Genomic DNA, 13,862 nt, shown 5'->3' on the forward strand with positions numbered 1-13,862 from the left:
GTAATGGGGCAACAAATTCGAACACATGCTCGGCGAGACAATGGGACACAAATTAGCATGAAGCATGCAAGGGGCGGCGCGGAGGCAGCAGAGGAAACGGCACACACTCGGAAACCCAAGGCACAAACACAGGCAGAGACAAAACAGACACACAAACCTATGTCAAGAACACCAAGGTAAACACACCAGTAGAGAACACAGACACATACCTCATACCTCCCCGAAGAGGTGGTTGAAACTTGAATTTGGAGCTTTCGTGACTGCACGAAAGCTCCAAATTCAAGTTTCTCCCAGCAATTATTCCCGTGTGACAGTTGTTCAAAGGGTTTCCATCTTCATCGATCGGTGTAGGTCGACGAACGTCCGGAGCCTCCGAAGTGATGGCAATTAATTCGCTCGCCAATCTTTGACGCCATTTGGAGGGCACGTGGCTTAGCATGGATGACGCGAGGGCGGGGAACGCCATTAGATGCCAAGACACCAGACAGACTTTGCGGTAACACCAACGAGTTTATTGAAAAAAGGAGGCAGATGACGGACACAACTCGTGCCACAGACAGTCAGGGGACAGGAAGTGTGGCGGTGCGGCATGAGCAAGCGCTGCCAACCACGATCGCTCGTTCCGACAACACTGACGGCGCACTGACGCAGCTAGGGACTCCCGCTGGAATGTTAACACTCGCACACTCGGACTCGCACACTCGGACTCGCACACTCGGACTCTCGGACTCTCACACTCTCGCACACTCGGACTCGCACACTCGGACACTCACACCCGGACTCTCGGACTCGCACACTCGGACTCGCAGAGACTCGCACGCAGAGACTTGCACGCTTGCACACGCTCGCCCGCGCACAGGGGACCACCACCGCACTCACACCACCAACACCAGACGCCACACAATACACACGCACTAACATCACATGCATGCTACAAACACATCAACAGACGTGCTGACAGCACACACGGACACACCATGCGCACGCCATCATACCAACACACAAGTGGGGGACACCGACACCACCATCCCAACGTGAACACACGCATACCATCACACGCCAGCACCAAACACACCACACACGCACCGACACCCACACAAGCACCGACACCCACACACCAACACACCACACAAGCAACGACACCCACACACCACACAAGCAACGACACCCACACACCACACCGACACACACCACACAAGTAGACAACACGGACAACCCCAACACCTCACAAACGCACGCCAACATGACCACACGCATGCAAATGGGACACTAGTAATACCACACACGCAAACACTACACCAACAGGCCAACACCACCACATCACTCACAACAGCACGCCATCACCACACGCCACATTCCAGGGCACATCACAAGCATAGCACGTGACCCAACACTCGTTTACAGTTCATAGAAAACAAACCAAATCCATCAGACGTAAGTAACCATGTATTCACCAGGGCCCGCTTGCAACTGTCCTCCCTTGAAGCCAACACCAGCCGCACCCCAGCATCGCAAATGTGAACTTGCTTTTTGTTCGTTCTCACGATTCAGTTTAAAACTGTGGTGTTGGGTGGGGGGGGTTGATGATGATAAAATTAAACTTAATTTAAAAAAGGAAAAATCTATGCGTGGAATCGACAACTGGCTTTGTGTGTCCAGTAGGGCCGATTGCGACAATTTTGTTTTCAAGAGACAAAATACGGTCGGGGCAAGCGTGGAGCCACCAATTTGTAAAGGGGAATGTTGGGGGGGATTGGGAAAGCCGAGTAAATTGGGGGTGCAACAAGTCGGGTGGCTGGACCGCACAGCGACTTTTTTGTTGCTGTTTTATTACTTTGCCGATACTTTCTGCCGAGCGGAAGGGGGAAATCCGATCGATTTGCAAAGTCCGCTCAAGGTCTTTCTCTAAACACCGGGAGGGGGGGGGTGTCCCACGCAATCTTCATTCAAACGGCCAAACTCCACCAGGCGCCCGCGCGCACCATCACCAGCCACCACCCACCCGAATCACCATCAGCCAGCCGCCACCCGCCGCCGCCACCACCACCACCACTCGTTCAAGCGAACGGTCAAACCGTAAAGAACAGTCACGCGCGTGTCCTCCCACCAGCTTCCAACGGAGTCACTCATCATCCAAGACAAGACCCAGCCAGTGTGCTCGCTCGCTCGCCCTCCACTCAGCCAGTCACCAGTCAAGCCAGCCACCAGCCATCTTCACACACAGACGACTCCTCCTCTTCAGGCCGTGAACACCAGGCACCACCACGCTCCGCAGCGTTACCTTGGGGCCGGTCGCTCTGGTGGTGCTGCTGGTGGTGCTTGCTGGTGGTGCTTGCTGGTGGTGCTTGCTGGTGGTGGTGGCTGCTGTTGGAGGTGCTGCTACTGGTGGCGCTGGTGGCGACTTGGCACGTGAGCCATCACCCTGAATTTTGTTGTTGGCAACGAGTGGGTGGGCTGATTGGGTGGTTGGTGGTGGCGATGCCGCGGGGGTCCATGGGCTAACGAGCTTCTGGTTTTCCGTTTGCCGTGTGGCTCTCCCTGGCCGTCTCGCTCGGTTACCGGACCCGGCTCCTGGTGAAAGACTCTCAGAAGGTTTTAGTCACAAGTACACGGCAGCGATGCGAATCGAACAAAAACGCGTGGGGCGCCGTTATCGAGCGGTAGCGACGACGCGACACGTTGCAACGGGCCAGACTAACGCTTCTGTAGCGACAAGACAGCAGCACGACGACAGAAAGAGCATTGCGTCTAGTGTACGACACGTCTTGCTGAGTAGCTAAGAATGCGTGCGCTAGGCGCTAGTTTTACATCCCGTGTCCAGGCAGGTTCTGTTACTTTTTATCTCCCCCCCACCCCGCAGCCACCTTTGCTTTCTTCTGCAGTTTACTGACGCTACCACGTGTTTCACTTTTCAACGGCGTCCAAATCTAAAAAAAAGGAATTAAAACTAAACTCAAACTCGTCCAAAAATCAACCACATCAAATTCTTGCCTCCATCAACTATCTCGGTTGGGGCACAACAACAGACTCGCTCATCCTCCAGCCCCACAGCTCTCATCTCTCTCCCATCCTAAAACGAAAAACACTAAACCCTCACTCCTCACCTAGTCACACAGACACCTCTCTAAAAAGAACCCCCCCCCCCCAATCCCCCGTACAAACCCACCCCCCACCCGCCTTCACTAACCCCAGGACTACCAGCTCGATTTGCTGGTGTCCATGCTGGAGAAGCTGGTGCCGAAACTGTTGCCCGTGTTGTTGGTGGCAGCCGTGCCGGAGCCCCAGCCAAATGAGCCGCTCTGCCCGCCCGTCCCGTACCCAGAATTTCCGGCGCCGCCCCCGCCGCCGCCGTACGCCTTCCCCTGCTCCATGGGCACCGACGCCTGGGCCCCGCCGGCCCCCGCCCCGGCTGCCCCGCCGGCCCCGGCCTGCACACCGCCAGCGCCGCCGCTCTGAGCCTGCGCCGCCCCCGCGCCACCGCCCTGCTGCGCCGCGCCGCCCGTCAGCGCCGGGGCGCCCCCCGCACCGCCGCCCCCGCCGCCGCCCCCGCCGCCGCTGGCACCGCCCTGCTGGTTGGCGAGCATGCCCATCATGTTCCAGCTACTCTGAAGGGCGGCCGCCATCATAGCCGGGTTGATGTTGAACCCGCCGAAGTTCATGTTGCCCGCGCCGCCGCCGGCGCCCGCGCCTGGCATCCCGCCACCGCCCCCGCCGAAGCCGCCCCCAGCCGCGCCGCCCATGCCCCCCATGCCCCCGTAACCGCCGGCGCCGCCGCCCATGTTGTACCCGCCCTGGCCCCCGAAACCGCCGCCTCCGCCGCCGTACGAGCCGTAGCGACCGCCGCCGACGCCGCCGCCACCGCCGCCGAAGTTGTCGCCGCGTGCGTAGCCGAACTTGGGCTCGGCGCTGGAGATGTGGACGCTGGTGCCCTTGATGATGAGGTCCTCTCCGCAGAGGCCCTGGGCGATCTGGGCGGGAGCGAGAGGGAGGGGCGGATTACAGGAAACCTCGTCTTTCATTCTCACCAGCCGGTGATGGAGTCAGAGCGTTGAACCGGCACAACCGCGCTCGCGAGAGCTTTAATCCGAGTTTCGACCTCCCGTGATTAAACAGGGTTCTTCTCAGGTGTAAGGGAGTTACTATTATTTCAATCTGGCAACAGCAACGGGCTTACAATGTATCCAAGTCGGTCACATCTGGCACTGCAAAGGCCTTTGGCAAGTAACATGAGTGACCCAGCTGTGTGTTAAGATGAGCAGTTGCTCGCAGAAAGGTTTTAAAATCTGATTCGGCCTCCCGGTTTTGGATAAGTTCCCCACCCCTGGTGTACGCGAGCGAGAGAGCGGGTGAGCGAGTGGATGAGCGAACGAACCTGGTCATCGGAGAAGGTGACGAAGGCGAAGGCGCGGAAGGGCTTGGGGATGAAGACGTCGGTGACTTCTCCGAACTGGCTGAAGAACTGGCGAAGGTCGTCAGCCGTGATGTCTTCCGTGCAGCGGCCCACGAAGATCTTTCGGCTACGGAATGCGTCGCCGACTTGCTGCTCGTGAGACAAGGGTAGGGGGAGGGGGGCGTTACCCACACGAGTTATCTCAACTAGGGTACGACTCAACTAGGGTCACCGCAGAATAATTTTCTGCGATACGGTAAAACATCATCCACCACCACCGCCGCCAATGTCGACTGCTGCCGCAACCTTCCGCTGCTGTGGATCAATCCGACGTGTGAGCTTGGTGGTTCACGCAGGTATGGCGTCGTCATGCCTGCCGTGTAAACTCAGAGTTGCTGCGATATGATTTTCCACGATGGGATATCAAGTTTCACGATGTGATAACCATCACGATGTCCGTCTCCCATAACTTTGAAAAACTAGCTCGTATGTTGTGCTTTGTTGGACTTTCAGGAAAATGTAAGATTATTTTAAAGTTCTTCCACTCCAGTTCAAAGGTTTGGCCATAAATAAGCCTTCCTCAATGCAGCTGTACAAACTCGAATACTTGAAATAGGAAATACTGCGAGTTACACAGGAGAAAGTTAATTACAGGAATCCAGCAGTGGATTGATCCTGGCTAATTAAGATTAACTGAATAACCTACGAGGATGGTAATGGCATGACTACCATTCCAATCAATTCGTAACACATTCAACTGATAAATTTAACAGGTCAGTTATTTATTCAGAACTTTAATTATAGCATTTTTTTATATTTTAGAAACATTAAACGATCAATTCTCCTCAAGACATAACAATATTTTGTAGAGCGTGTTATACAAGGTCAAGTACCGCCATATCACGTCAAACTAACAACCCAACCCCCCATCCATCATAACCACGGTGGATAAAGCAAGAAACGTTTGTGGGAATTTCATAGTACAGTCGAAACTGAGATATAGACAAAGTTATAATATAAGAAAAACATTCTCAAATCACTGCTGGGGGGGGGGGGACGATGGCCAACTTCTGATATTGATACAAGCACACTTCAGATATAAGGGTAACTTGGCCTGGCTATCAAAGGAGTGTGCTTATATCCACAGCCACCCCCTCTCCCCCGAGTACAGAAGACATGCTTATGTCATTGTCATAAGTCTGGCAGCCGATGACTGCAATATGATGGCCAACTTCTGATATTGATACAAGCACACTTCAGATATAAGCGTAGCTTGGCCTGGCTATCAAAGGAGTGTGCTTATATCCACAGCCACCCCCTCTCCCCCGAGTACAGAAGACACGCTTATGTCATTGTCATAAGTATGGCAGCCGACGACTGCAATATGATGGCCAACTTCTGATATTGATACAAGCACACTTCAGATATAAGCGTAGCTTGGCCTGGCTATCAAAGGAGTGTGCTTATATCCACAGCCACCCCCTCTCCCCCGAGTACAGAAGACACGCTTATGTCATTGTCATAAGTCTGGCAGCCGATGACTGCAATATGATGGCCAACTTCTGATATTGATACAAGCACACTTCAGATATAAGCGTAGCTTGGCCTGGCTATCAAAGGAGTGTGCTTATATCCACAGCCACCCCCTCTCCCCCGAGTACAGAAGGACACGCTTATGTCATTGTCATAAGTCTGGCAGCCGACGACTGCAATATGTTCCTCAAAATGCGCCCCAAGAGAAAACGGACCGCAAGCCAATGCACAAATGGGTGTTGCAGTGAGACCGGAACCGCTCACTCACGTAAGAGCCGTTGCTAGGGTTTATGTCATCACTCCAACTGCACCAGCCATTCACCTGCCAGGAAGACAACCCCCAAGTGCGACATGGCCAGCATGACATCACTCCTGCAACATGGCCGGCATGAAGTCCCCCACTGTGCCCGCCCTCTGCTGGCGGTCCGTGGCCTGAGCCCAAGTGTCTGTTACGTCATTAAGGATTCGCAACGGACTTCTTTGAATTTGGGCTGGGTAATGATGCGACCCAAACTCAGTGTCGTTAAGAACCCTCCACCACCCGACAAGAGCCGAAGGGTTTAGTGATGCACCCAAATATTATCGTTTCAGCTGAATTTAGATACCGTCCAACTTCTAAATTTGTATGCGAAGATTGTTCTTCGACTTAAAAGGTAAGCGAGCTGAAACAATTATTGTCCCGTCTTTATTACGCTCGGGCAACACGTGACATTTTAATGTTTGGCTGTGTCGGGCGGTAGAGAGTTCTTCACGACACAAATTTGGTCTCGTATCATTACGGGGGCCTGACTACGAAAAACAATTGTGAATCGTAATACTGGCTGCAGGTTGTTATTAACGATATTTACGTAATTAATCACCAATTTCACAATGTTGTTATCATGATCAATTAAAAACGACTTACGAGTGCTTCCTGACCACTCGTAAGAGTTCACCAAAATTTCTGAACGCCCATTGTCATAATTCCCTTATTTACTCGACGTTACGGCAAGCATCATCCTAAGCCGAAACTTATGCCACGAGTGGACGCTAGCCCAGCTTCTACTGGAGTAATAATAATACCCTTTGGTTCTTGCTCTGCACTGTGACCAACCCTACAACCAGAGTTAGATTCCTGCCCAAGGCAAAACATCGGTGGGGAGTGACAGTTGAGGCGGTTCTGGGTCTCTCCCTTCATCAACCACCCCCACACCCCCCTTCACTGACCAGCATGGTGAGGTACAGTAAAACAATCCCCAGGACCGACACGATGTGGCGGGGGGGGCGAGCTTTCATTCAGCAGTAGATTTCCCACTAACAGCACTCGCCTTAACAACCGACGTCATTATTAAAAAGTAAATAAATGTGCAGCCCTGCAATTGCTCGCTCGCACCACCGCAGGTGTGAGTGTCTCCACCCAAGGGAGCTCTGGCCAGAACAGCATTCTGGCCAGACATCACGGAAGGGGCCGAAGTACCCACACACTTTCCCCACCGCTCGGGACCTGCCCATCAGCTGCGTCGTACCCATGTATACCGCAGGGTAGACAGGAGGCGGGGGGGTGGATTCGTAAATATTCCCCCATGTCTCAAGAGTCACGTTGCGAGATCGAATTAAAGCGGTGACCTCTGGAGCTCCCGGGATTTTTTTTACCCGTGTGTGTGTATGGGCCTGCAGTCAGGAGGGCGCGAGCAACGGAAGTTAATATTTTTATTTTACCAGGTAAGGCCTACCGAGCTATTAGCTCTTTTTCAGAAGCGACTTGGCCACAGATGATAGCTCAATGAAGTGACTTATCACGTGGACATTGATTGCAGCCAATTAATCTACACGCACGTTGATGCGAAATTTGGAGGGAAAAACCGGAGGGCCCGGAGAAAAACCCACAGAACCATGGGGAGAGAGACATGCAAATGCCAAATATACAGGGGTCAGCCAGGGTCAGGATAGAACCCACGACCTCCTGCATACCAGGAGAGGGAGATAACACGCGGTGGTGCCGCGGAGATAAAAAGCAACAACTGACCTTTGAGTTGGGCAGCTTGCAGTCGCACCAGCGCCCATCGATCATGTGCCGCTGGGCCAGCACCTTGAGCTGTGTCTCGTAGTCCCTGAAGCGCACGAAGCCGAAGCCCTTGGAGTTGCCCGTCTTGATGTCGCGCTTCACCTACGCGGAGGAAAGGGATGGACGCACAAACAAAAGAAACCAAGGCGTGCGTGAAGATTTTTCGCACCACCAATGGGCGTGTGCGCGCACGCGCAACGACACCATCAGAGCGTCGAAAATTGATTACGTTCTCCCCCTGTTCTGCAAGGGGTTTCCTCCGTTGCTAAAAAAACACACAGCGCAACTAATATTTACCACAAAAAACATCCCAATGCTAAAAAAATGTACTCGAAAAGGACTAATTTGGGATTAAAGAGCAACATCGCCACCCTACTGTGAACACATGGCAGGACAATCCTGACGAAGTGTCTCAAATTCGTTGATACTATCCTGGGTAAACAAAACGTGACGATAAGAAATAATCACAAATTAGGACAATGAATATCAAACTAATTCACTCGCCAATTAATTTGTGAGCTGCTCACTCGCGGTCTGCCACCTCATATCATTACTTATACCAAATGCTGCTCCCACGGATACATTTCAGAATCTCAATCTTTATTTAGACTGCAGGAGGAGGAATTCGATGAGCAATGAAGCTCTTTTTCACAGATGTTCACAGTAGGGGCACGGGATCAGGAGTTACAATACGACAAAAACAAAATGTGAGTGCAAAAAAGAGAAAACGGTGAACAAGTCACTAACTATAAGTACAGGACTCCATTATCCGCGTGCGGTTAATCCGATTTGCGGATTAACTGCGCACACACAGATTGATATAAATTAATAACTCGTGGATTTTCACTGAAGACCAAATTAATAACCTAAAAACAGTTATACATTGTTCTTTTTGGAAATGTTTACTACAAGTCACGTGCTTAAACCGAACAAAAATGTGCTCCGGTTAATCCGAAATCCACGTGATCGCTTCAATAGTACAGTAGTTGCATATCTTTACAAAAGTGGGTGGAGTTTCATTGACGTTGATTGGCGTGGCTCTGCTGTTGCCATCCACTTCATGGGCCAAGTCTTCTGCGCGGGAGCAGGAAAGTGTCATCACTGATTACGCGCATCGATTGGTCGATCATTAGCATTCGTTCCAAAGACTCAAATTTATACCTTTATTAGTGGTTTTTGGTATAGAGATCCGTAGAAAATGGATATATTTTTGGATTATCCGCGGCCGTCCTCCCCGTCATTACCGTGGATAATCGAGAGCATCCTGTATAAGTAACGTACATAAGTCCGATTTTTCAACACCAAATGCAAAAGCCTTCCCATACGAACTTACACTCATTGATTCCTTCGACCATGTTGAGGACGGCCTCACCCATACTTTGTTCAACCACCATGCGCTTGCAAGGTCACAACTATTCTCTTTTTGCTTCTTCCCTTCCATTCTGTCTTCCCACGCTCTTATAATAACCGTTCAAACTGTACGTACATAATTACAATCGGTAAGCATGTCTCTTTTTTTTAACCCACTGCTTGATTAAGGTCTATCCACACCTGTGTGGGTTAATTGACCATACTTCACTATGCCGATTAGCGAATGTTGGTAAAAGCGTGGAAGGAGAGTTGCTTTCTCTACCACTGAGGCACATGGCTGGATCAGTGGTAGATTACATCGTGCCAGGACTATTTTACTGTACTGGTGTGGGGTAGCAGTAGCAGCATTGTTAAATGGGGACTGCTTTCAGAATCGATCACCGGTTCCAAAAGTCAGAAGTGAAAATCCTGTGCGAGAACTGCTGTAGCAGCTTTGTGGATTTTTTTCCCCTCTGGATGCTCCGGGTTTTCCCTCCACATTTAGAATCAACATGCATCGATATTATTTGGCAGATATACACTTCCACATATGCCACTTCGTTGAGCTAAAATTTGTGTGGCCAGGTCGCTTCTGAAAAATAATTAATAGCTCAGTAGGCTTTATTCCGGTCAAAATAAAAGTGTATTTTTAGTTTTTTTTCTTATTTGCTTACCTTTCCTATAGAGAATTCCCCCTGTTATTCACGAGGGATACGTTCCAGAGTTTCTTGTGAATACATACCTGTCAACCCCTATCAGTACCCTACCTTATTATAAACCAATTCAGCCCTTAATGGTCACACCGTCCCCTTATAAATCCTACAAAGTCCCATCACAAGGCAGAAACACAAAGACAATGTTTTTTTTGCCCGTATTGAAACGGCTGTAGGCCGTATGGACCTGCACACTCAATTTCCCTGTACAATAACACAGGTAAAACCATATGGGTTGACAGGTATGTGAATAGCTTATTTTCTGGATAAAGATATTGGCCTACGAAAATCTTAAGGAATTATCTTAAATACATAAGCTATTAAATACATTAAAATTATCTTACCAAAACAAATGGTAACAATAAACAAAGTAAATAAAAATAAATATTTAACTATTAAATAGTTCATATATGAACGTGCCTTAAATTATGATGCTGTGCATCATCATGTTAACTCAGACAACAAGTTCGTGATTAATGAGGGAATCCTGCACTTTAGTAATAGTTTCTTGCTGTGAATTTCTGACTCGCCCCTGCTGGACATCCGTGAAAAAGAGAGCGTCATAGGCCATCGGATTTCTCCAGGAATAAATCAAATATTCCGATTCAGTTGTTCTCACTTTAAAAGGTTCACGACGCGTATGTTTTGTCATGCGCAAAAAAATTCTACAGGTGCGCTAAACCGGTAACTATATATTTTTTCTTACCGTCACCGGTAAATACAGAAAAAAACAACCCTATATATATAGAAGTGTACTGCACGGGGTAGAGGGGTGGTACCTGGGCCATGAGTACTTCTCCGAAGGTGCTGAAGTAGTCACGGATGTCTTGCTCCGACGCCTTCCAGGGCAGGCCCAGCACGATGAGGTCAGAGGTCTTCTGCACCGAGCGCTTCACCTTCGCCACGTTCGACATCTCAGCCTCGTCCATCTTGCGCTTGTTGTCTGTGAGTTGGCGGGGGGATGTGGATAGGGGGGCACGCAAGAGGGGCGGGGGGGGGATATGTGGATAGGGGGGCACAAGAGGGGGGTATGTGGATAGGCGGGGGCACACGAGGGCGGGGTATGTGGATAGGAGGGCACACGAGGGCGGGGTATGTGGATAGGGGGGCACAAGAGGGGGTATGTGGATAGGGGGGCACACGAGGGCGATATGTGGATAGGGGGGCACACGAGGGCGGAGTATGTGGATAGGGGGGCACAAGAGGGAGGTATGTGGATAGGGGGGCACACAAGAGGGTGGGGTATGTGGATAGGGGGCACACGAGGGGGGAATGTGGATAAGGGGCGCACAATAGAGATGTGGATAGGGGGGCACACAAGAGGGTGGGGGCGGGGGGAGTAAATGTTGGGGGGTGGGGCGGCATAAGGATGGAAAGGTCAGCATCGTCGTCACCAACAACCTTAATGGGCGCAGTAACGATGTTGGACTAATGTTAATACTGAAAGCAAAGTCACTTCCATGTATGGGTCAGAGCTGAACTACACATATACCTCTAACACTACTCACAAATCCTTACCCTTATCCCATTATCCCTACTCTAACAATACCCCACTACACCGAACACTACCCAAACATCCCTTATTCTCACCATATACAGCTTAACACTCCCACTATACTCACGAAAAACCCCCATATACTAACCCCCAACCCCCATAACAAAAAAACCTCACATTCGACACTTAAAACTCAAAAGCAGTTAACGCCGTTTCGGGGAATACCACAGGAAGGGCACATAGGCAGCCTCTGGTCTGTGCACTCCGAGGCCTCTCCACGTGACCTGTTTAAGCCCCATGGCCGGAAACGTCGCACACCGTATACTTTTCAAGGCCAGCGTTATCAACACGGAATACGTTCGGAGTTGTAATCTTAGCTGCTTTTCCCTCGCCTTGCGACCTCCACTGCGCAACGCAGCAACATCGTCGCGAAAAAAACCTAATCGTATTCAACAAGGCCGAGGCTTCAGGCCTAGCCGCCACCACCACGCCTCTCTCCTCCTCCCATTTCACTCACCGCCCGTACCCTTCGGGTAGCTCACGATGTACATGTGGCTGCCCCAGGTCTCCTCGGGGGGGTGCAGGACCCCCTCGAGCAGGCGCACCCCGCGCAGGCTGCGCGTGTCGGGGTTGCGGTACTTGAGGCCGCAGGCGCCGGGAAACTGCGCCGTGAGGGACGACAACAGCACGGTGCCGTCCTCCTCCGACGGGATCTCCATGGGCTCCTCGTTCTCGTCGTCCGCCACGCGCACGTACTCGGCCATGATGCTCTGCTCGAGATTGGCGATGTTGGAAGTGGCCGCTCGGCACGGTGGTGGTGGTGATGGTGGTGAGGAGAGCGGCGCCGAGGAGGAGGAGCGGCACGCGTGGGCTTGCTCGTGAGCAGAAGACAAAATGGTGGACGGAACCCGAGCGTGGTTGGATTTCGTAGAGCGGATTGGCCCCGGGTGTGGGGGAGGGGCTTGCGGAGTGTTTAGATTTCGTAGAGCGGTTAGGGGCGTATAAAATGGGCGCGGCTTATTATTCACCGTTTGGTTTTGATAGCGCGGATTGGCCAAGATCGGAGTGCGTAGCATCCGGACTGTTTACATTCTCCACAGCGGTTAGGCTGCCAATACCGACAGCCGCCATTCGCCGCTGAGTGACTGAGACGTCACCACGGCGCGTGTGCCAGGCTAGGTGCACTTTGAGGCCACGTGAAGTGTCGTAGGCTTGCCGGCAGAAGATCTTGAGACAGACCCAGCAGGTGCCATGAGTCGGCTGACTGAGATGTTAAAAATTCGGTCACAGTCCCTATGATCAACTGTTACATTGCATTTATGTCTTTTATTTTGGTGATTTCGAAAACGTTTTTTTGTTTTGGCCATGTTTTTGTTTATTGTAGTACGGAGTTAGACTGATGGCCTTAATCCTAGTTGTCTTGTGGTTGTTGTTGTTTGACTTGCATCCCACTGGGATTTTTGCACACAGCGTTGGTGTACGGTGCTATTTCAGGAATATTTTGATGTTTTTTTCCTGTATTTTCTGTTTGCACAGTCACATAGTCACTTTAAGATGTTTTCTTGTTCATGTTTTTGTTTGTTGCGGTTGCACCCGATTCAAGAGCCGAATGGCTCACAGGGCTATACCAAATAAATGGAACTAAACTATGAACTAAAGATGCACCAGTTGTGCCAACTCGCCGTATTTTAGCCTCCCGGCGCTCCGCTCGTTATTGTGAGCGTGGCTCCTCCGCCCTCCGTTGCTGAAGGGCGACTACCTCGAACTGCCCAGTAGTGGCGTCCTTCACGAGCCTCCTCCTCCACAGAAGCCGATCTTGACACCCCTGGTACCAGTCACCCGCAAGTCCACTCAGCTCCACATCCTCCCGTACCGCATCAGCTCCATCTCTTCTCCAGCCCGTGTTGTGCCCGTTTAGCCCCCTCTATCTGGCCAAACAGACGCTGTTTGGGCACGCGGTGGCTGGGCACGCGGTGGCTGGGCACGCGGTGGCTGGGCACGCGGTGGCTGGGCACGCGGTGGCTGGGCACGCGGTGGCTGGGCACGCGGTGGCTGGGCACGCGGTGGCTGGGCACGCGGTGGCTGGGCACGCGGTGGCTGGGCACGCGGTGGCTGGGCACGCGGTGGCTGGGCACGCGGTGGCTGGGCACGCGGTGGCTGGGCACGCGGTGGCTGGGCACGCGGTGGCTGAGCACGCGGTGGCTGAGCACGCGGTGGCTGAGCACGCGGTGGCTGAGCACGCGGTGGCTGAGCACGCGGTGGCTGAGCACGCGGTGGCTGAGCACGCGGTGGCTGAGCACGCGGTGGCTGAGCACGCGGTGGCTGAGCACGCGGTGG

General features: G+C 52.0%; 1 protein-coding gene across 4 annotated transcripts; it reads right to left on the minus strand.

Annotated features, from left to right (window-relative positions):
- Window positions 1-490: 490 nt before the first annotated feature.
- TARDBP (TAR DNA binding protein) lies at window positions 491-12,450 on the minus strand. 4 transcript variants are annotated; one of them, XM_076072838.1, is made up of 6 exons: window positions 12,052-12,450; window positions 10,810-10,973; window positions 7,929-8,069; window positions 6,192-6,245; window positions 4,373-4,540; window positions 491-3,968 (listed from the first exon to the last, which is right to left on the minus strand). In XM_076072838.1, the coding sequence occupies exons 1-6, from the start codon at window positions 12,287-12,289 to the stop codon at window positions 3,195-3,197; spliced, it is 1,539 nt and encodes a 512-aa protein (XP_075928953.1). In that variant the 5' UTR covers window positions 12,290-12,450; the 3' UTR covers window positions 491-3,194. The 4 variants fall into 4 exon arrangements, with proteins under 4 accessions (XP_075928953.1, XP_075928952.1, XP_075928955.1 ...); XM_076072837.1 differs by having other exon boundaries at window positions 12,043-12,450; XM_076072840.1 differs by lacking the exon at window positions 6,192-6,245 and having other exon boundaries at window positions 12,052-12,449.
- Between the last annotated feature and the right edge of the window lie 1,412 nt (window positions 12,451-13,862).

The sequence above is a fragment of the Petromyzon marinus genome, chromosome 39, assembly GCF_048934315.1.
Source record: "Petromyzon marinus isolate PM22_M1 ecotype Great Lakes invasive population chromosome 39, UKy_Petmar_22M1.pri1.0, whole genome shotgun sequence".
Lineage (NCBI taxonomy): Eukaryota > Metazoa > Chordata > Hyperoartia > Petromyzontiformes > Petromyzontidae > Petromyzon > Petromyzon marinus.

Bases quoted from the DNA above. Each gene is read 5' to 3' on its own strand.
- TARDBP (XM_076072837.1), bottom strand. From the start codon at position 12,289: ATGGCCGAGTACGTGCGCGTGGCGGACGACGAGAACGAGGAGCCCATG. The intron at 4,541-6,191 runs GTGAGTGAGCGG...TCTCACGAGCAG, and splicing joins ACCCTAGCAACGGCTCTTAC to CAAGTCGGCGACGCATTCCG. The intron at 3,969-4,372 runs GTTCGTTCGCTC...GCTCCCGCCCAG, and splicing joins TCACCTTCTCCGATGACCAG to ATCGCCCAGGGCCTCTGCGG.